The sequence below is a fragment of the Salmo salar genome, chromosome 25 (genome assembly GCF_965601325.2).
Source record: "Salmo salar chromosome 25, fSalSal1, whole genome shotgun sequence".
Taxonomy (NCBI): domain Eukaryota; kingdom Metazoa; phylum Chordata; class Actinopteri; order Salmoniformes; family Salmonidae; genus Salmo; species Salmo salar.
Window position 1 is genome coordinate 24,522,787 of NC_138315.1, and position 23,199 is coordinate 24,545,985.

General features: G+C 42.3%; 1 protein-coding gene across 1 annotated transcript; it reads left to right on the forward strand.

Moving 5' to 3' along the window:
* The first annotated feature begins 579 nt into the window (after positions 1–579).
* Positions 580–21,186, forward strand: LOC106586433 (ras-related protein Ral-B). The gene is made up of 5 exons (XM_014173705.3): positions 580–789; positions 18,830–18,997; positions 19,392–19,600; positions 19,900–20,077; positions 20,333–21,186. Exons 2-5 carry the CDS (start codon positions 18,884–18,886, stop codon positions 20,456–20,458), a joined length of 627 nt encoding a protein of 208 aa, XP_014029180.1. The 5' UTR covers positions 580–789; positions 18,830–18,883; the 3' UTR covers positions 20,459–21,186.
* The last annotated feature ends 2,013 nt before the right edge of the window (positions 21,187–23,199 follow it).

A 23,199-nucleotide genomic window follows, 5' to 3' on the forward strand; every position in this document is an offset into this window, starting at 1 on the left:
AACCTGTCTCCTCCCCTTCATCTACACTAATTGAAGTGGATTTAACAAGTGACATAAATACGGGATCATAGCGTTCACCTGGATTCACCTGGTCAGTCTATGTCATGGAAAGAGCAGGTGTTCTTAATGTTTTGTATACACAGTGCATTCTGCTTTATTCTGTTTATTCTTATCAACAGGTGGCACTATGATACAACATTATTTAGGCCTATTACCAGCAGCAAAACATCCTACACATGTTATTTAAACATCTGTCAAATGTAAACCAGAAAGAAAACCAGACAAAATATAACTGATAACTGATTCTGTGTTCATACATTTACACAAACGAAAGACAACTAGGCCTATGTATGAAGATCAGTTTTCATACAAGGTGCAGTGTTCCTATTCAAATGCTTTTAAACGAACCCCTAACTTTCATAAAGTAGCTCACTGCCCTAACACAGATGGATCGGTGAAACAAGAGATTTATCCTAAAGCTTTCATCGATCCATGTCACTCCTGATCAGAGACGAGCCTACTACTTCAAGTAAGGAGGAAAGGAAGGATCCATTTGGACGATATTATGACGGGGCCATTTGGAGAGACAGCGCAAGTGAGCTGTTGTTGACATCATATCCTGTCGGGTTTCTTCCTCCATGTATGTCCGGAAGGTGGGGTTTTGAGTTGCAGCGGACGGTCGGTCTGTGTTGGAACAGTGGAACTCGGCAGCCCTATGCCTCGCTATTCACCATTAATGCACTCATCAAGATAGCAGCAAGAAAGGGGAAACGTCAAAATCTTGCTTTGGTAAGCTTTCATAAATATCTAATAAATAAATGTATATTTATTACAGAGCATTTCTATGTAGCCATAGGGCTACTACGTCTCTGTTCTTTCAGAGTGAGGAAAGGAAGGAAGGGAGGGAAAACATGCCTCGATTGGTAGGTAGTGTAACTCAAATCTATAGATTTGCAGACTATAGGAATAAATGCCCATATTTGTGACTTCTGTTTGAAACGACCTTAATACAATTATTCCAAATTGTGGTAGGGCCTTTACCAGTTGCACTTATCCAATTGAAAGCACATTCCCCGAGGCGTAACGGGGATGTGGCACGATGATAATAGAAGTCCTTTAGAGACCATCAGTATTTTTATACATTGTTGCACTCGGCGGTATTATGGACTAGTAAAACAACAATGTTGCAAAAGTATTGTTCTTGTATCAATGCCAAAACAACGATCATTGATGGTTAGGCTAGGCTACTGTATCACTGCGATCTTTTCTTATGTTTATTTATTTTATTTTAGTCAGCTGTTTTGCTGAATGTAATTTAAATAATATTTTAATCCAAGTATTTGATCTGATCCCTGGCCATAAGCCACACACATAAAAAAAAACACATTTCCATTTCACACCACACACTTGTACAGGTTACACACTTGTAGATGTGTGAAACAAGACAAATATATATATTTGTATAAATATGTTTCCTTTTAGATACAGTAGGCCTATTAGATAGGCTACATATTAGATACAGTAAGAGTGTCTTAGGCAGCTGTATCTCAGACAGGCTTCCCCAGATACAATGTTTCATTTAACTCTCCCACCATTGATTATCCTAACAGACCATTTTGTAGGTTAAAACAGAATATACATAGGAGGATACTTCACATCTTGTTCCATATTTGCCTTATGCATGTAAACAACACTGCTGCCGACATGGTTTTGTACCATTCATACATTGATTTTACAGATGTCTAATGAGGTTGCCACACCCAAGGTAGCTCACATGAATGTGTGTTTTAGTCAAATCTGATCGATCAGCAAATCGGTCTTTTCCCATAATATCTTGTCTGTACTTTAGGACACATTTATCATACATGGCTTAGTATCTTGTCTCTTTAAAAAAGGAATGACATGTATGTACTGCCCTGTCAAAATAGTTCACCAGCTCAACAGAGCAAGGCTACTTAGGCCTATAAGTAATGGCATTTTCATTTGTTACCAAAACCGATGCAGAGTATTTAGACTGAATTATTTTTGGTGTTGAAATTCATTTTTTTGAAACATGTAGGCTAATAACACAGATCCTTCCTGGTTATGCTCAGCAACAATCATGTCATGTAGCCTTTATGAAGTTTATAAATTACTTAAATATTGCCTTTTTGCTTTAATTTGATACAGCATGCCCATTATTTTGCTACTTCTTATTGTTGTTCTTCAAGTTGGGTGTAACCTTTATATGGCCTTTATCACATGATATGACAGACATGGGCTGTATGGTGTGGAACAGTTACAACACCCTTATCACCAGGGTGTGGGAGGGACACACACACACACACACACACACACACACACACACACACACACACACACACACACACACACACACACACACACACACACACACACACACACACACACTTTCCTCTCTCCAGCGTTCTGACCGTACTGTGCTGTAGTAAGTTAACATAAGACACTGGCCTTGCAAATCAATATTAGGAAGGTGTTCCTAATGTTTGGTATACTCAGGGTAAATTAAGTAAAAATAGCCTAGTAGACACACCAAAACTTTTCAAATGTTCAAATCAAAAGGCTATTGCACAGAAAAATGTGGACAGTCAGGTGCATCACAAGTTCAGAACCGCTGGTCAGCAACATAATAAACTAAAGCCCTGATCATTGAGAACAAGATCAGAATGACTGCTAAGGCTTGATCCATAAATGCAATAATTAAATAGGTAGCCTAGCCTACAAAATTTTAACAATCCATATGTTCAAATCAAAAGGCCTGATTACCATGACATCAATACAGCAGCCACATACCGAGTCCCCAGTGCCGACACATTCAGAAATCAAAAGATGGTTTAATATTTCGTTTAAAAGCTCTGACAAAGGCCAAGAGAACAATAAACACTTTTCAGTGAGGAAACAGAAATCCACATAGGGGGGAAAAAATATATAAAAAATACTTGTTTTCAAAGATGTACACTCTTAGAAAAAAAGGTGCTGTCTAGAAAAGGGTTCTTCGACTGGTCCCATAGGAGAACCCTTTGAATAACCTTATTTGGTCCCAGGTAGAACCCTTTTCTTTCCATGTAGAACCCATTCTACAGATGGTTCTACATGGAACCCAAAAGGGTTCTACATGGAGTCAAAAAGGGTTATTCTATGGGGACTGCCGAAGAACCCTTTTGGAAACCTTTTGTCTAAGAGTGTTGTAGCCTACGATGCAATACTCGTGATCATTTTAATTCGAACACCACCACAGAAGCTTTGGGCACTTTCCCAATTAAGTAGCCTAGTTTGGCTACTTGAAGAGAACTAGGGCCTATCATTTGCAGCCCAACTCTTCCAATGCATTGTGGAAAAGTGTGCATCGAATTCTACTAGATGATGACCCAAAATGAGACTAACATCCTGGCATTTAAACCATACTCGATTTTCGAAATGTCGTATACTATTAAACATTCTATTTTCGCACACTGAGAATGTATCATGCGTGATTGCGTTGTTTCCCGCTATTCGTTGATTTCGGTAGTGCATCTCCATATCTAATTGATCAGCTGTTGTCAAAATTAAATCAGTATGACATCCCGGCATTTAAAGTATACTCAATTTTCGAATTGTCGCATACTAGTAAACTTTTTTTCCCCCTCGCATACTCAAACGGACTACTATTTAGGACGCAAGTATGGATATTCAGACACAGCCAGTGAGCTGTGTAATAGTAACATCCCCATATTAAGCTCTCTGTGCCTCAGGGTGGACCAAGCCTAGTTTCATTCTCTCTCTTGAGGAATAGAGCATGAACAAAATCCACCCATTTTGAGTATATTATGTGTTCCTCTGTTTGTCATGTGGTAGTGCCACATTGGACACGCTGAAGTGCAGCCATTTACCTTGTTAAGTGAAACTGCTGACTACAGTATAACCTCCATCAACTGGACCAGTTGTTGTTAGCTGTAACACATTCCTGACAATATTGCAAAAAATATTACAGGAAATAATCATTTCAAAATCAAGGGCATCAAATCAAGGGAATCACAAGGAGATGAATGATGCCGAAGTGTGGTAGCCTAGATATTCCATATGTAAACATAGGCCTGTTTGTTCAGCCTTGTGCTTTCCCTCTCTTGTGCTTTCCCTTCCGTGCGCTCTTTACGTTTCAGAAGGGCACCCAAAATAAGGTTGTATTCACAGCATTCTTCTGTCTTTGAAGGCAGAATGTAGAGACCGTCCTATCATATCCTCATTTAGGTCCCCTTAACAAGATAACATGTCGTTTTACAGCAGGAGTCCTGTCTAGTCTTAATTCACATCTTTTTTAAGTTTAACTTCATACGACCAGACCAGTGTGTCTGACTGCATGTGAAGGCATTCACATTCTCCTTCCCACAGCTGGTGTTCGTGTTAGGTGTCTTTGTCCCTAACTGAATAAACAGTTTTGTTTATAATCCATTAAAATCAACAGACTTTTGTTAAGGGAAGTTCTGAGAGATTCTGAAGGTCTTATGACAAGGATTATTAATGGGTAATGGTCTAGGCTAGGGTATGCATGGTGGTCATAAATGAATGCTTTCGCAGATGAGAAAAAAGTGGCATGCAAGGCCTTGACTTTCTGATGCTGTTCTGTCTCAGTGAGACTGCTTTATTTCCCTCACTGATTGTGAAGGACTGTCAGAATCTTTGTTTCTGTGGAGAAAGGTCCTGAGATTGGTACTGGACTGGCCCTGAATTCTTTCTCTCCCCCCGAGCCCCAAGACAGTCACTCAGGCTGTGGATGTTTATGTGACTGTCTCAGAGCTACTCAAGACCCTTTCGTTTAAAATGTAATCCTTCTGGTTATTTCCTGTTACTGGGAGCTGTCAGAAAGAATATGGCAAGTATTATCTGATATAGCAGGAGAGCTGAAAAAATGGGTTTCCTTCAGTGTTCTTTCTTTCCAGTTTAACCTGATGACAGTTCCGCTCCGATCCATGACAGAGAACCTCATGCACTATTTAAAGATCTTCCTAGTGACTTTAGCTGACCGTCTCTGGCCTCCTGTCCTGTCTTCTAGAAATTCATTCAGAATGTAATGACATCTGAGTAAGAAAAGGACTGTCTACGAATGATGTTGGCGGTGGAGGTTGGGCTAGACAGGCACAGACATAGAGCCATTTTATATGACTTGGGAAAAGCTCCTTTTCAGAGAGGAGAAAGAGAGACAGATCATCATGTCATCAATCGTCTGCTCTGCGTCGGAGTCAATGCTGTATATTTTGTTGTGAGAGTCAGATCCTATCAGTGACCTCCTGGTGATGAATGCCTTGTTGGCTGGATGCCCCTTGTGCCTACTGGAGAGAAGGGGCGGGGTCGATTTGAAATTCAAAATACTTTAGGTGTGCTTGATTTGAGTATGCCTGTTGCAATGTAGCCAATGGGAAAAGTCCCAAAAGGTGCAAGCCCCACCTGCCTGGTATTCCAGATAGACTAAAGCACGTCTTTCTTTTTGACTGAAGCCGGGGATGTCTTTATGAAATGATTGTTTTCTCTCTCTTTCTCTCCTTTATTCCACGCATTTCTGACTGAAGACAGGGATGTCTTCACGAAATGCTTGTTTTCTCACTGCATGTCCCAGCAAGTCCTGGGAGGTGGCTGGTCCCCTCCTGTTGCAATGGCGCCAATGGGAAAGTCCCAAATGTTGCAAGCCCCACCTGCCTGGTATTCCAGGTAGACGAAAGCAAACGCTCAATGTATTTTAAATACAGAGTATTTGAAGTTGGGTCTGGGCGGTAGTGGGTACCAGCCCTTCACCCTCCCTGGACCATAAACATGTCCACAAGCAGGGCCTCTCTAGGGAGGCTGGGCTGAGGGAGGCTCTCCTCTCGCCACAACCCCATCCTGCTTGTCACCGAGTAAGCTCCTCCAGCTCTGCTCAACTTCACCCAGAGCCCAGACCCACTCATAGTCTGTTGACTTTGACAAGGAAAAAGTAGGCCTTCATGTGGAAAAAGGGTTCTTATAACTTCTCTTTTTGGCCCTGCTTAACTTATGTATCTGCCAGCTAGTTTGTGGTTTTTGTATCCCTCTTGCCTTCTTTCCCCCTCTCCCTTTGCGTTCTCTCCTTCCTTCCACATCTTTCTCTCGCTCTCTCTGACTGAAGCTGGGGATGTCCTTATGAAATGCATGTTTTCTCACTCTCGCTTTCTCTTCTTCCTTCCATGTGTCTCTTTTTGACTGAACCCGAGGATGTCTTTACAAAATGCTTGTTTTCTCACTGCATGTCCCAGCAAGACCTGGGAGGTGTCTGGTCCCCCTGAGATTGTGCTCCTAACACATGAACTTAAGCCTAATGCATAGGCTCACTACCATAGTAACAGGCTTTGATTATTAGAATCAGACGTTTTCTCCTTAGGCCTAAATGGTATGCAATCCAATGTAGGGATTCTATGTGTTTAACTTTTTAAATTTTAAAACCAATAAGACCAAGCAAAATGACTACAAAAGCAAATAGGACTATATTCTGCCTTACATCTATGTACAGACTACAGAGAGAAGCTAGCTATGCATTTTTCATTATCTATTTTTCAAGACATGGGCCTTATTCTGAAGTAGGTCGGTCCGGACCGTCGTTGCAAAGGTTATTCTTATCCCCTCCCTCTCTTACATACTCTACTGTAGTACATATTACATAAGGCCATAATATGTTTTTAGGAAACAAGGCTTGATGAGGCTCTCCCACAGGCCTATACCATTCTACTCTAATTTTTCAATGAACAACAATGTCCCACGGTCTCATAGCCTAGGCCTAACTCTGCCGTCAGTCTGTCCCTGACTGTGTGCTCTGTTGAGGTAAGTCTTAATAATCACCTTCATGTAGCTTGGTATGTTATGCTGTCTCTCTCTGTGCCCGCTGTGTATGCTAGTGCCTCTCTGTGCCTGCCTGTGCTCTATTGAGGTTGTAGGCCTACATCTCATTTGACTAGCTCAGGCTGTGTGTGTCAGTGTCTCTGACTGTGCCTGCCTGTGCTGGGGGACGCTGCTCGAGGGCCTCTCAGGCTGATTACAGTTCATGCCACTGCAGATGTGTGGCATTCTCCCACTCATGTCGAGTGCTGGTAATCTCTATTGGTGCTGGTAATGGAACTGTGGGTTATGTTGGGTTATGTTGCCAGAGCTGCAACTAGCAGCACGTGATATGGCTGTAGTGGGAGACAGAGAGCCAGCGGTCTGGGGTTTCTTCAGTGCTTAGAAGACCCCGGCCATGTCAGTAGTTGGATGAGGGGCTGATATGTTTATCGCCATCTGACTAGGAGGTTTTGATTCCAGGCCACTATGGTCACATAGCATCTGAGTCAGAAGGATGTGAGTGGGATGTGTTGGATAGATATGAGCGTCGCCATCACTCTGATTGCTGTCGTTTGATTCTAGGCTACCACATAAAAGCATCTGTTAGCATATCATTTAGCACAGCATATAATCTACCGTAGTATAGCATCTATCATAGCATAGCATCTAGCATAGTAAACTCAGCAAAAAAAGAAACCTCCTCTCACTGTCAACTGCGTTTATTTTCAGCAAACTTAACATGTGTAAATATTTGTATGAACATTAGAAGATTCAACAACTGAGACATAAACTGAACAAGTTCCACAGACATGTGACTAACAGAAATGGAATAATGTGTCCCTGAACAAAGGGGGAGTCAAAATTAAAAGTAACAGTCAGTATGTGGTGTGGCCACTAGCTGCATGAAGTACTGCAGTGCATCTCCTCATGGACTGCACCAGATTTGCCGGTTCTTGCTGTGAGATGTTACCCCACTCTTCCACCAAGGCACCTGCAAGTTCCCAGACATTTCTGGGGGGAATGGCCCTAGCCCTCACCCTCCGATCCAACAGGTCCCAGACGTGCTCAATGGGATTGAGATCCGGGCTCTTCGCTGGCCATGGCAGAACACTGACATTCCTGTCTTGCAGGAAATCACGCACAGAACGAGTAGTATGGCTGGTGGCATTGTCATGCTGGAGGGTCATGTCAGGATGAGCCTGCAGGAAGTGTACCACATGAGGGAGGAGGATGTCTTCCGTGTAACGCACAGCGTTGAGATTGCCTGCAATGACAACAAGCTCAGTCCGATGATGCTGTGACACACCGCCCCAGACCATGACGGACCCTCCACCTCCAAATCGACCCCGCCCCAGAGTACAGGCCTTGGTGTAACGCTCAGTCCTTCAACGATAAACGCGAATCCGACCATCACCCCTGGTGAGACAAAACCGCGACTCGTCAGTGAAGAGCACTTTTTTGCCAGTCCTGTCTGGTCCAGCGACAGTGGGTTTGTGCCCATAGGCAACGTTGTTGCCAGTGATGTCTGGTGAGGACCTGCCTTACAACAGGCCTACAAGCCCTCAGTCCAGCCTCTCTCAGCCTATTGCGGACAGTCTGAGCACTGATGGAGGGATTGTGCGTTCCTTGTGTAACTCAGGCAGTTGTTGTTGCCATCCTGTACCGGTCCCGCAGGTGTGATGTTCAGATGTACCGATCCTGTGCAGGTGTTGTAACACGTGGTCTGCCACTGCGAGGATGATCAGCTGTCTGTCCTGTCTCTTTGTAGTGCTGTCTTAGGCGTCTCACAGTACAGACATTGCAATTTATTGCCCTGGCCACATCTGCAGTCCTCATGCCTCCTTGCAGCATGCCTAAGGTTTGGTGTTTTTCAGAGTCAGTAGAAGGGCCTCTTTAGTGTCCTAAGTTTTCATAACTGTGACCTTAATTGCCTACCGTCTGTAAGCTGTAAGTGTCTTAACGACCGTTCCACAGGTGCATGTTCATTAATTGTTTATGGTTCATTGAACAAGCATGGGAAACAGTGTTTATACCCATTACAATGAAGATCTGTGAAGTTTTGGGGATTTTTACGAATTATCTTTCAAAGACAGAGTCCTGAAAAAGGGACGTTTCTTTTTTTGCTGAGTTTATATAGCATAGCAGATAACATCTGTTAGCATCTTTTTCCTTGTTATGCTACCACCATGTTGAGCTCCAAGCTCCTTTTTGGAGATCCCAAAGACCCCCTTGCGTCCTTCACTCTAGGCAGCCAGGCACCCCTAATCCCTGAGAGGGAGTTGAGATGAAGTGGGACATGCCCTGTCTCCATGGTAACCCATTGACTGGAGCCTAGGGGCCACTGTGTGTGTGTGGGGGGGGGGGGGCTGCTTTGTTTCCCTTAAACTTTCAGAGGATAATTAGGCCTTGTAACGGCCGTCGTTAAAATGAGACCAAGGTGCAGCGGAGGATGTGTTCATCTTTCAAGATATTTAATGGAACGCATGAACACTACAAAATAAACAAAACGACCAGCAACAGTTCTGTCCGGTTACACACTAAACAGAAAACAATCACCCACAAACCCCAAAGGAAAAACAGGCTGCCTATGTATGACTCTCAATCAGCAACAACGATCTACAGCTGTTCCTGATTGAGAGCCACACACGGCCAAACCAAAGAAGCAAACCAACATAGAAAAATAAACATAGAACGCCCACCCATGTAACACCCTGGCCTAACCAAAATAGAGAACAAAAAAAACCTCTCTATGGCCAGGGCGTTACAGGCCTACAGCTGACAACTGTTAGCCGATAGAGTTAAGAGATGGGAACAAGACAACTAGGAGAGGAGGATGCAGTTTCTTTATTGGAAAAAATGGAGAGTGAGCTGTAAATTAGTACTACAGATCAAGAAATGTACCCGAGTCTCTAATGAAAGGAAATAAATAGAACAGCTGATTGAGTGCTTAGGAGTTGTATGAGTGTGTGGTAGCAGTATGGGATGGGATGGCGGGTGAGTATCTGGGAGGTTCCCTGTATGCCCTGTATAAGTCACCCACCCCCCCAATCATCCCCAGATAGACTCAGAAAAACCAGTCCTCTTATACTGAACCCCAACTGAAAGACTACTCCTCTCTGATGTCATCACAAAATTACATATGGTGTTTTTGCTCTACATATTCAAGAACATTGTGCATAGGTATATGTTCCTATAAGACCTATAAACAGTAAAAGTGTGTTAGATCAGCCCTTATATATGATCTATTCTCCCTATTTAAATACTAGGGAATGCCCTCCACAAGTGCATTTATGAATGTAGTGAATTAGGGGTGTTAAGAATTCAGAAGAGGTAATGTACTACTAAGCAACTTGGGCGGTTGGATCAGGCTTGAAACAGAGACCCAGTTTAGCACCCTGCTGCCCAAATTAGTCAAAGAGTCCTCTGTGTGTTCTTCTGCTGGGGATGGTTAGTATGCATTGTGGGGTGTCGGGCAGCTCAGATTGGGGAGCTGCTTTACCTCACAAATTAGCCACAGAATCTTTATTTTAACTGAATGCCCCTAGATACTGTTTCAAATATGATCTTTAAAGAAAGTAAACATTGAACAAAAATGCAATTAAAGTTCAAATAAATCCCTCTCTCTCCTTCTCAATTATTCATAAGCCCTCTGATGATAAACAAGTGGTGCTTCCCAATAATATTTCCTTTCTCCTGAAGTGTGCACTCGTTCACTACTTCCTACAAATCTAAAAGCATTGGATTGGTCGAGGCATGGGCGTTTAACCATATTTCTTATACTAGTCAATTCCTTTTAAATCAGTGAAGGGAGGTGAAGAAGTTTACACTTTGGGAGAAAGTAGGTAATTGGGACATTGCCAGAGTCTGTGAGTATTCCCCTGAACTCCCTGTCCCTCTGTGCAGGGTGCTGCTTAGGTTACAGATGAAATCCCCTTCCCCTAAACACCTGCCTCATGACTTTAACTGTAGAGTCCACTCTGGCCACAATCAATGCAACACTAGTCCATAAGCTATCTACCATATTTATTCTAGAGTAAGACTAGAAGGGAACTTGCTGATTGTACCATTCACTTTGTGGAAATATAAGAAAGAGAACAATAGCTTTTTGTGCGTCTCTTTCTCATCAGTTCTGTGCCCCTAGTGCGTGATGTACTGAACAGGTGATGAGGTTCTGTGCCCCTAGTGCATGATGTACTGAACAGGTGATGAGGAACTGGCTAGTCCTGGTACTGTTTTGGAGGGAAGTGAGATGTGAGTTCGTCCAGAGGAAGTGCATATACTGTAGCTTGGGGTGAGAGCCAGGGTTTTAGAAAAGGGAAGGGAGGCCTGGCTGGGGGATGTTTTCTGGGCCATCAATCCCCCTGTTTTCCCCATCACATTTTTCAGAAAGTCCCCAACTGGCCTTTAAGGTGAAGGCAGGAAGAGTCCTACCAGACAACTGCATTCTAAACACTTTTCCAGAGTATGCTAACATAGTGGTCACATCATGGCTCATGTTTTGAAACTCATCACGTTTTATAGCTTCAACTTACTTTTATGATGAAGACAGGAAGGACTGACTAAGATTTGTTGAAGATGTCGTAGCATGACAAACTGAATGAATAACTGATCTGTTGTTGATGAAGTTACATGATCTGAATTAAATTAAATTAGATAGTACTGGAAAACAATACTTCTATTTCAGTCAGTGTGTTATTAATGAGTCAGTGTAAAATAAAATGTGTAAATGTGTGTTCTGTATCACATTAATATGGACCTAACTCTGGCTTCTGAAACCCATAATTTCAGTCAATGTTCTATTAGGTTGACTACTGTTTAATTGCAGTAACCTGTACACCATGTTGCTGTCACCTGACTTTATCCTGACTGATCTATCCTGGCATGTCTCTAGTAGAGGTCGACCAATTATGATTTTTCAACGACGATACCGATTAATCGGCCAATTTTTTTGATTTATTTATTTATTTGTAATTATGACAATTACAACAATACTGAATGAACACTTTTATTTTAACTTAATATAATACATCAATAAAATCAATTTAGCCTCAAATAAATAATGAAGCATGTTCAATTGGAGAAGAAAGTAAAAGTGCAATATGTGCCATGTAAAAAAGCTAATGTTTAAGTTCCTTGCTCAGAACATGAGAACATATGATATTCCCAGGTAAGAAGTTTTAGGTTGTAGGAATTATAGGACTATTTAGGACTATTTCTCTCTATTTGTATTTCATATACCTTTGACTATTGGATGTTCTTATAGGCACTTTAGTATTGTCAGTGTAACATTATAGCTTCCGTCCCTCTCCTCGCCCCTACCTGTGCTCGAACCAGGAACACATCGACAACAGCCACCCTCGAAGCATTGTTACCCATCGCTCCACAAAAGCCGCGGCCCTTGCAGAGCAAGGGGAACAACTACTTCAAGGTCTCAGAGCGAGTGACGTCACCGATTGAAACGCTATTAGCGCGCACCCCGCTAACTAGCAAGCCATTTCACATCGGTTACACCAGCCTAATCTCGGGAGTTGATAGGCGTGAAGTCAAAAACAGCTCAATGCTTGAAGCACAGCGAAGAGCTGCTGGCAAACACACTAAAGTTCTCTTTGAATGAATGCTTACGAGCCTGCTGCTGCCTACCACCGCTCAGTCAGACTGCTCTATCAAATATCAAGTCATAGACTTAATTATAACATAATAATACACAGAAATACGAGCATTAGGTCATTAATATGGTCAAATCCGGAAACTATCATTTCGAAAACGAAACGTTTATTCTTTCAGTGTAATATGGTACCGTTCCGGATTTTATCTAACGGGTGGCATCCATAAGTCTAAATATTCCTGTTACATTGCACAACCTTCAATGTTATGTCATAATTACGTAAAATTCTGGCAAATTAGTTCACAACGGGCCAGGCGGCCCAAACTGTTGCATATACCCTGACTCTGCGTGTGATGAACGCAAGAGAAGTGACACAATTTCCCTAGTTTAATATTGCCTGCTAAACTGGATTTCTTTTAACTAAATATGCAGGTTTAAAAAAATATACTGGTGTATTGATTTTAAGAAAGGCGTTGATGTTTATGGTTAGGAACACATTGGTGCAACGTCCGTGCTTTTTTCGCGAATGCGCTTGTTAAATCACCCGTGTAGCGAAGTAGGCTATGATTCAATGATAAATTAACAGGCACCGCATCGATTATATGCAACGCAGGACACGCTAGATAAACTAGTAATATCATCAACCATGTGTAGTTAACTAGTGATTATGTTAAGATTGATTGATTGTTTTTTATAAGATACGTTTAATGCTAGCTAGCACCTTACCTTGGCTCCTTGATGCACTCGCATAACAGGTAGTCAGCCTGCCATGCAGTCTCCTTGTGGAGTGCAATGTAATCGGCCATGATCGGTGTCCAAATATGCCGATTTACCGACTGTTATGAAAACTTGAAATTGGCCCTAATTAATCGTCCATTCCGATTAATCGGTCGACCTCTAGTCTCTAGCAGCATTCATCTGTTCTGCTCCTCGTCCCTTCCTCCTGCCCCTCCTCCCCCCAGTGTCCCAGGCTGAGCTCCTGTCCTGACATGTGCCTTGATTGACCCCAGCCCTCCCCTCCCCCTTGTCGCCTCTCTGCAGTGGAGAGGGTTTGAGGTCACCCTGATCAAGCACTTCTCATCCAACAATGCACTGATCTACAGATAAGTATTTGTAGTGGACAGAGTAGTGCGCATGCAGAGGACACCTGACTCAGGCCTGTTTCTATCTTACACTGCATATTGCACATTACACTGCAATAAATAGGCCTACTGGATAGGCTGTGGGAGGATAAAGCCTGGGCCAGGAATTTCCCAGTGTCACACTGTGTTGTGGGCTATTCCATGTCGGAAGGTACCAAGACAGTGAAGAGAACATGGGACTGCCTAGTGGGCTCTTCTCTGCCGCTATATGGACTCACTGTGCTGTCTGTTGTATGGGATGTGGAAGGGTGGAAGACAGTAGAGAACATTAGCTGCCTGGCCCTATGCCTGGCTGTGCTGTATGGACTCACTGTATCGTCTGTGTGTGGAGAACATAGGCTTCCTTCTGCCTGCTATATGGACTCAGTGTATCGTCTGGGGAATCCTAATGAATTCCTGCAGCCTGGTTGTACGCTCTAGTCATTTATATTTCAGCAGCTCCTAGCTGTCAGACACAGACCGATCATGCAGATAGACCTTGTATAGCCTTACAACCCTCGTCTGTACTATGCTGTACATATAGGTCAGGTAGAAGGCAGTGTTTTCTGCTGGGGCCGGGCACGCAAGGCCGCCCTCCATTTAACCTTAGCGTAGACTTTCATTGACTGGCACTGAAGTTAGAGGAAATGGAGGATCCCAGGACTCTGACTCATTCTCGATGGTCCTCTCATTCACAAGTCATGTTTTTTAAATTTTCTTCAATGAGCCTACAATGACGTTATCCATAATGAAACTGTGATGTTCCAACAATGTAGTGTATATTAGGCAGTAGCATTGGATTGGTACAACATTTTAAATTGAGACCTAACTGAAAGTGAATGAGTGAAAAACTAGTGGTAGTGTAGCGGTTCTGCTTTTCTTGCTCGGTCTCATTGTGTGTTGGATGGAAATAACACATTTACTGTACCTCCTGTTTTAAAGTGCTGAGCTCGTCACTCAACAGGTTCAGCCTGCAGCCGGTGTGTCCTTCCTGTCCACTCAGGTCTGCCTCTGTCGGCCTCTAGAAACAAAGACAGGACGTTACATGGGCAAACCTATTTTTTCCCTGGCAGGAAGATCCAGGGTGACCTGGCATCCCATAAGGCCACTCCTCCCTTCATCCCCCCAGTTAGTGGTTTTACCTTCATGAAGCTATTTGTTTTCTGCTATAGACATATCATAGTTTTACTGTGACCAAGTGTGCAGGAAAAACAGTTGAGTGTCCAGGTTTGTTGATCGATATACTCTACAGCAGGTATTCCCAAACTGGGGCAATGCCGTCAGGGGTACGCCAAATAAAAATGTGATTTCTCACCTGAGTAGCCTCGTTCACTGCCAAAAATACAATTAAACCGTCTAGTGTTCAGCGAAATAACAACACAATGTCAAATACAGGTAGCTAGTCAAATAATTAACATCCAATCACATTAACCGTTACTCTCTCGCGGGAATTCCACAAATGGTCCGTATGTAGCCAAACGTAGCTGCTGCTCATTCCGTTTGCTCGAAAATTGACAAATGGTTAAAAAAAATGAAGGCCCGCGTCCAGAGAGACGCATACCAGCTCTACTGATAGTACTGCTACTACCAGCAGTACTACACCTGCACCTGTCGACAACACAAGTTGTTCTGCTTCCACGAGCACATACATTGCTAGCATCAGTAATTCTACATTTGTTGTTAGCCCAGCTAGCATGGACACTGACAGTTGTGATTCTGATGCAGCCGAAGAGCTACTGCCCCCTTACCTGGTAAAACACAGAACAGACAGGGTCGTTGGACCATCGAAGAGGCGCAAATATGATGAGAACTACATTGATTTGGGGTACACCTATATTGGGAGCAATGCCTTTCCTCAGCCACAGTGTGTTATATCTGCAAAAGTACTATCTCACAACTTGATGAAACCTTCACTCTTGCGCAGACATTTAGAAACAAAACATGCCAATTTGAAAAATAACCCACAGGAGTTTTTTGAGCGAGAATTAAGACGACTTTCGAGTAGTAAGACATGCATAAAAGCAACAGATACCATTAATAAGAAGGGGCTAGAAGAGTTTTATATGGCGAGCTACCGAGTGGCTAGGACAGGCAAGACCCATACTATTGTGGAGGACCTAATTCTTCCTGCTGCCGCGGATATGGCTGGGACAATGCTGGGGGAAAAGGCCAAAAAAACTATACAGACAATGTCTTCATCAAACAACACTGTTTCACGATGCATCAGTGACATGGCAGTAGATGTTTTGAAACAATAACTGCTTCGCATACAAGCCAGTGAATTCTATGCGTTACAGCTGGATCAGTCAACAGATGTGGCGGGCCTGGCACAGCTCCTGGTATATGTCCATTACGTTTATGGGGGGGTCAATTAAGGAAGACATCCTCTTCTGGAAACCAGGACAACAGGAAAGGATATTTTTAAAATACTGGACAGTGTTGTGACATCAAATGGACTTTGATGGTCAAGATGTGTTGGTATCTGTACTGACGGCACAAAAGCCATGACAGGGAGACATAGTGGAGTGGTAACGCGTGTGCAAGCAGTTGCTCCCGACGCCACTTGGGTACACTGTAGCATCCACCGAGAGGCTCTTGCTGCCAAAGGAATGACTGACAGCTTGAAAGACGTTTTGGACACTACAGTGAAAATTGTTAACTTTGTTAAAGCAAGGCCCCTGAACTTTTGTGTATTTTCTACACTATGCAATGATATGGGCAGCGGCCATTTACAACATACAGAGTGCACTGGTTATCAAGGGGCAAAGTATTGACACGTTTTTTTGAATTGAGAGACGAGCTTAAAGTTTTCTTTACTGACCATCAGTATCTAGGATTACTGGGACTCTCCGCAACTATATTTAATGTGCGGGACAAAATTTAGGCTATGATTAAGAAGTTTGAGCGCTTCTCTGTCTGCATTAACAAGGACAACACACAGGTCTTTCCATCATTGTATGATTTTTTTGTGTATAAATGAACTCAAGCTTACGGACAATGTCAAATGTGACATAGTGAAGCACCTGAGTGAGTTGGGTGCGCAATTATGCAGGTACTTTTCCAAAACGTATGACACAAACAACTGGATTCATTATCCTTTTCATGCCCTGCCTTCAGTCCACTTACCGATATCTGAACAAGAGAGCCTCATCGAAATTGCAACAAGCGGTTCTGTGAAAATTGTATTTAATCAGAAGCCACTGCCAGATTTCTGGATTGGGCTGCTCTCAGAGTATCCTGCCTTGGGAAATCGCGCTGTTAAGACACTGATGCCCTTTGCAAACATTTACCTATGTGAGAGTGGATTCTCCGCCCTCACTAGCATGAAAACTAAATACAGGCACAGATTGTGTGTGGAAAATGATTTAAGACTGAGACTCTCTCCAATGCAACCCAACATTGCAGAGTTCTCATTAACCTGTGGTGAGTTATTCACAATATTCGATGAACAGATAAAGTTTTATCTGTAAGGTGGCTAAATTAAGAGCAAAAGGATTTGTGCCCTGGTCCTATAAGAGCTCTTTGTCACTCCCCCCGAGCCGGGTTGTGACAAAACTCACACTCATTCTTATGTTTAATAAATGTATCGTATAGTGTATGTATGGCATGCTTACAATGATGGCAAAAAACAACATTTGAGAGGGCACTGACCGTGGTGCTAGAGGGGGTACGCAGCTGGAGGTTGAATGTTCGAAGGGGTACGGGACTATAAAAAGTTTGGGAACCACTGCTCTATAGTAATGAAAAATGTTGTTTGCTTTAAATTCACCATCAAGATTATACATTCTCTGTCCCGGATGCCATTTATTTGACTTGACTTTACAGTCAAACAGTAATGTGCACACCCACTGAAACACTGTTTGAGTGTGTTTATGTTGAGCTGACAGGTTTGCTGGTATGGAGGATCAGACAAGAAGACATTCCCATGAAGCTGGGAAAGCTCTGGGTTTCCGAAGACAGAAATCCCCTGAGGCAGGATGAGAACCGGAGACCAGCAAAGTCTCCACCCCTCTAAACAGAAACTCTCAGACAGTTTTGGGCAAGTCTATGGGCTAAATGTCCCCTCCCTAATATGATCAGTGATGAAAAATCAGCGTGCTGGAACAAAGTTTGTCTTTAGTTGTCACGTCCCACAATCCGTCGACAGATGCCACTGGGCAATTCCACAGTAATAGAATATATTGTTTTCGCTTTAAAATATATTTGAAATCAATGGTTTTTGTTTGGTATACATTTTAAAGTGGAAAATCTGAGTCTCAGCGTAATTCCGTTAACATGGAATTGCCCTACTACCATTTATCTTATGTCCATGAGAGTTTACCTGTATAGGTGTTGGTTGGGGGTTGTCATGGTAACCAGCTAAGCTTGGCTATGGCCATGCCTGGAGGGAGGGGTAGAGTGGAGAGAGAGATGTGTGTCAGTAGGCTACTATGCTACACAGAAACAGGAAGGACAGGGCTCTTTCTGTTGATAACTCACAGTTCAAACACTGCTCTAAGAAGTTCTAAACCTGTTCTCACTGAAGCTCAAAGGCCATGATTGTTAAAATATATTGCAGACGATATGTTATTAAACTGCTTTGTCAAAGGCTATCAAGTTGCCCAGAGCATAATATAATTTCACCCACTGAACTAGTTTGACATAATGTCCTTAGTCACTAAAAGTCACCTGAAAGCAATTGTACAGTTTTCTGTTTATGCAGATATATTGCCCTGCCCTGAAGGTGACTTCCTTTGAGGTTTTCTATGAGTTAGGCAGTCCTTAAAATAGGTATTTATCATGGTTCAAAATCCCACCCTACAGTAGGCATGTGTTTGATCGCTGGTATTGCCCTTTAGATGGTGAACCCCACTAAGCCAGCTATTAAAATCTGCTGTGAGATTCATGACCAGCCTATTTGGCAGTGTGGGGATGAGGTTTGGGACTGGCTGCAACGTAGGCTGGTTTGGTTTCACAAGCTCGGTTCAACTATGTGTAAGGTTTTGTGAGTGCTTTTCATCGAACAGGTTGACCATCAGTTTTAGTAGGCTCTGTGATTGACTGGGCAATGTGTGTGTGTACTGTGTGTATTTGGTATTTTATTAGGATCCCCATTAGCTGTTGCAAAAGCAGCAGCTACTCTTCCTGGGGTCCACCCAAAACATGAAACATAATACAGAATGACAATACAGAACATCAATAAACAAGAACAGCTCAAAGGACTGTTGCTGTGTGTATTATCTGTATTGTTTGTGTGTATGTGTGTGTGTTCACTGACTGACTGTTGTACTTTCTGTCTCTACAGGTGGTGTCAGTGAGTGTTTGGACATAGTGACGGTGTGTGTGACAGAGACCAGAGATGGCTGCCAGTAAGAGTAAGACCCAGAGTTCTCTGGCCTTGCACAAGGTCATTATGGTGGGGAGTGGTGGCGTGGGCAAGTCTGCCCTCACACTGCAGTTCATGTACGACGAGGTGAGAGCACGACACACATACTTGTTAGGGCTGGAATTGCCAGGGTCCTCACAATATGATATTATCATGATACTTAGGTGCCGATATGATTTTATTGCAGTTCAATGTTCTAAACATATTGCTTACCATATGTCTGCTGCAGAGGGACAGGAGAGAGCCATAAGAAAATGAGTTTTGATCAGTCATGGAAATAAGTGCTGAAAACAAATTGGCTCCATATTTAAAAATAATATGGAGAACAAGTTATGAAGGAAAAAACAGGAATTTTTTATTGCAGGTACAGCCAACTAGCGCAAAAATAATATTGCCTCCCAGCCTATTTCCACATTACACTCTGTGACGTACTGTCGTGACGGATGAATCGTTCTGACGGTTCTATGGTTCCTCCTCCTAGTTTGTGGAGGACTATGAGCCCACCAAGGCAGACAGCTATAGGAAGAAGGTGGTGCTAGATGGAGAGGAGGTCCAGATCGACATCCTGGACACGGCTGGACAGGAGGACTATGCGGCCATCAGAGACAACTACTTCAGGAGTGGAGAGGGCTTCCTGCTAGTCTTCTCCATCACAGAACACGAGTCCTTCACAGCTACTGCAGAGTTCAGGTTGGTTCCATGAGTAACTCCTCATGTATCCTAGCATGGCATTGAAGGCAGCCTAATGTGATTCAGACTGAACGTTCACCATGACAGAAGACTCGGAAGCTATGATTTGCGTGCGTGTGTATGTGTGTGTGTGTGTTTGCCTGCGATATAGACCTAGGAAATCATTTCCATGACTTCTTGATTGTAAGACCATACACCTCTATTCCCTTTTCCCTATGTTTGTCCTTTGCACCTGACCTCAGTGCTTGTCTCTGGATCCAGATAAAATATTTGTAATGCTTGTAATGTGTGTGTTTCAGGGAGCAGATACTGCGGGTGAAGGCAGAGGAGGATAAGATTCCTCTGTTGGTTGTGGGGAACAAGTCTGACTTGGAGGACCGCAGACAGGTCTCTGTAGACGAGGCCCGAGCCAAGGCAGAGGAGTGGGGGGTGCAGTATGTAGAGACATCAGCTAAGACACGAGCCAACGTTGACAAGGTACTGTGTGTGTGTGTGTGTGCGTGTGCGTGTGTGTGTGTGTGTGTGTGCGTGTGTGTGTGTGTGTGTGTGTGTGTGTGTGTGTGTGTGTGTGTGCGTGTGTGTGTGTGTGTGTGTGTAATTACTGCAGACAATTATGTTCTATATGCCATTTTCAAGTTGATAAAGTGATACAGAAATAGTGGTGGACTATGACTGATAATTGTCTGTTCAGGTAAATGTGTCTGACAACATTGTTTCTTTTCAATTCTCAAGGTATTCTTTGACCTGATGCGGGAGGTGCGAGGCAAGAAGATGTCGGAAAACAAGGACAAAAACGGCAAGGGAAAGAACAAGAATAAGAACAAGAAGAGTTTCAAAGAGCGATGCTGTTTACTCTGAACCCAACATAGACCTTTACAACACAAAACACCACAATCTATTGTTACGCTGAGGAACCAACCAGCTCAGAATCACATCAGAACATCCATCCTCACGTTGAGTCAAAAGTTTTAGATTTGTTTTTAATCTGGCCACAGTAGGTTTGTTTAGCAGGTATGGGGTCAGTTCCATTTCAACTCTGTCAATTCCGTAAGTAAACTAAAAATCCAGGTACAGTTTTGCTCATCGCTTTTCAATAAGGGGAATTGGAATTTCAGTTTACTTCTAGAAGTGAAATGGAATTGAAATGGAATTGACCCCAACCCAGGTGTTTACCACATTCTCAACCACTGTTTTTGCAACTAAAACTTAAGGTTAGATAGCCTGACTGTTTATTGTTTTTAATGGAAGGTGACCATTGTTCTGCTACTCTGTGACTTGAACTGCAATGCCTGATCGCTCCCCTGATAACAACCCAATGACCAAAATGCCTCCAACACTAACTTCAGTCTGCTTTGATCTTCTTCTGTCTATCTCAATAGATCTGTCTTTTATGATCAACTTATGATTATACAATTTATTTCCATCAAGAATGGGCCTTGGGACATTTTTGTCTAGAATGGGAATGGATCTGTGAATGGGGATTGTTTCAGTCAAGCACAGAAATGTAGCGAAACTCATTTCAATGCTTTTCACTGATGTCTATGTGGTCATGGACATCACCAAGCTGTGTTCCTTAATGAAATAAATATATATTTCCTAGTTAGTAAGAGTTAGGGACTAAGACTGAACTTGTCATTGTTTCCTCTACAATAGGATAAAGCAATTGTCAATCAAGAAGGCTCATTGCCTAAGGATTCAAAGCACATGTGAGGGCCAGGAATTTCTTGGGGTCAGTTTACATTGTCAGGATTAGCTCCTGACCCTAGTCTAAGAATGATGATGGATGTTGAGGTGTGAAGTCATAAGAGTTTACTAACCAGAACTCCCGTGGCAGTTAGCAGGCAGTGTTTTTGGAGCCACCTGCTGGCACTTATTGTGTACTTCCTGGTAAATACAGGAACTGAAATGGAACTTCTGCCACATCTATTAGTCCGTGCAATATGGGTCAGTTGGCACCATAAGAGGAGAGTGAGATTTAAGTACACTCTGTGTTGCCATTAACTATCAGCCAGTCAACGTCAGCTTTGGGTTATTAATATGTGTACTCATTATGGATTTTATTCTAATGCTTTTGTAGAAAGTGCACTACATTGTTGCCAATACCTTAAAAAATAAGAACTCTTCAAAGTTCCCATGCTGGAGAATGCTAAAGCAGTTTGTGCCAACACCATTAAGGATATTATGATATAGGCTACCAACTCACTGATATAGGCTACCAACTCACTACCAATTCACCCCTCTCTATATAAATAATGTTTGTATATTACCTGAGTGTATGTATGTATGTATGTATGTATGTATGTGCATCAGACAACAGTTGATACTTCTGGTTCGTTTGTGTCTGTGTGAACGAACTTTGGTCATGTTCATAAGGCATCAAATTGAACAAAACGGACAGGCACAGGGAGGGACTACCTGGACTTGTCCAATAGGAATTTATCATTTTTGTTTTCAGCTATAAACATTTAAAAAAATGATTGTGCCCCAATGAATGCTACTCTGGTGAGGGACACAGCTCGTTTGCTGTTGTATCAGTCATTCTGTTCTGCCCTACAACAGTAAAGTAATATTTCCAACAACCACTGTCCTAATCATTCTGCTCTTTTATAACAACGTGTGTCCTACTCTTTTCTTTTAAAGCTAGTCTATTATTGCTAGGTTTTCACCTTCTTTTCTGAACAAAAAATACATTATGTTGCCAAATAAATGCTTTTTTCTTTGTAAAGTTGGTGGTCTTCAATCGCAATGTTAAATGGTCAATCATGAAATATTGGATTCAACCTGTTAGATTTAGACAATGTTGTCTTTGTTGATATGTGTTGAATGTATATTTTGAAATGCCTACTTGTCTCAGTACATGAAACATCTCATATTTCCTTCAGAATTCTAGTGTAAAGTAATGTAATGGTAGGGAAACAAACATGCCATACAGTATCCTCTACAGGTCATTCACAGTACATTGTGATCTTGCTTTAGATGCAAAAAGTGCATAGGAATGAATGGGTACCAATATTAGAGCTGTTAAGCATTTATATTAACCCTAAAAGCACCAAAAGGAGGACAATTTTGACCACAAGGGGTACAAAAAAAAGTATATTTCGAAATCCTTGTTTTTATCCTTCTGACATTTTAGGACTTTGTCAAGCAGAATTAGTGCCATCCATCACTCAAGCAGGTGGAGTGAAACGCTGTTCACACTTCCCAATCCAAAGCTTAGTTAAAAAAAAAAAGATGAGAAACAAAGTCCCCAGTTGAAGGTAAGAAAATAAACTAAAAGTACTGACCCTGTAAAGAAACACATTTTACTGTACCTATCTGGTGTATGTAACAATAAAATAAACATCTACAGTTCAAGTGGGAAGTTTACATACAGCCAAATACATTTAAACTCAGTTTTTCACAATTCCTGACATTTAATCCTAGTAAAAATTCCCTCTTTGGTCAGTTAGAATCATCAATTTATTTTAAGAATGTGAAATGTCAGAATAATAGTAGAGAGAATGATTTATTTCAGCTTTTATTTCTTTCATCACATTCCCATTGGGTCAGAAGTTTACATACACTCAATTAGAATTTAGTAGCATTGCCATTAAATTGTT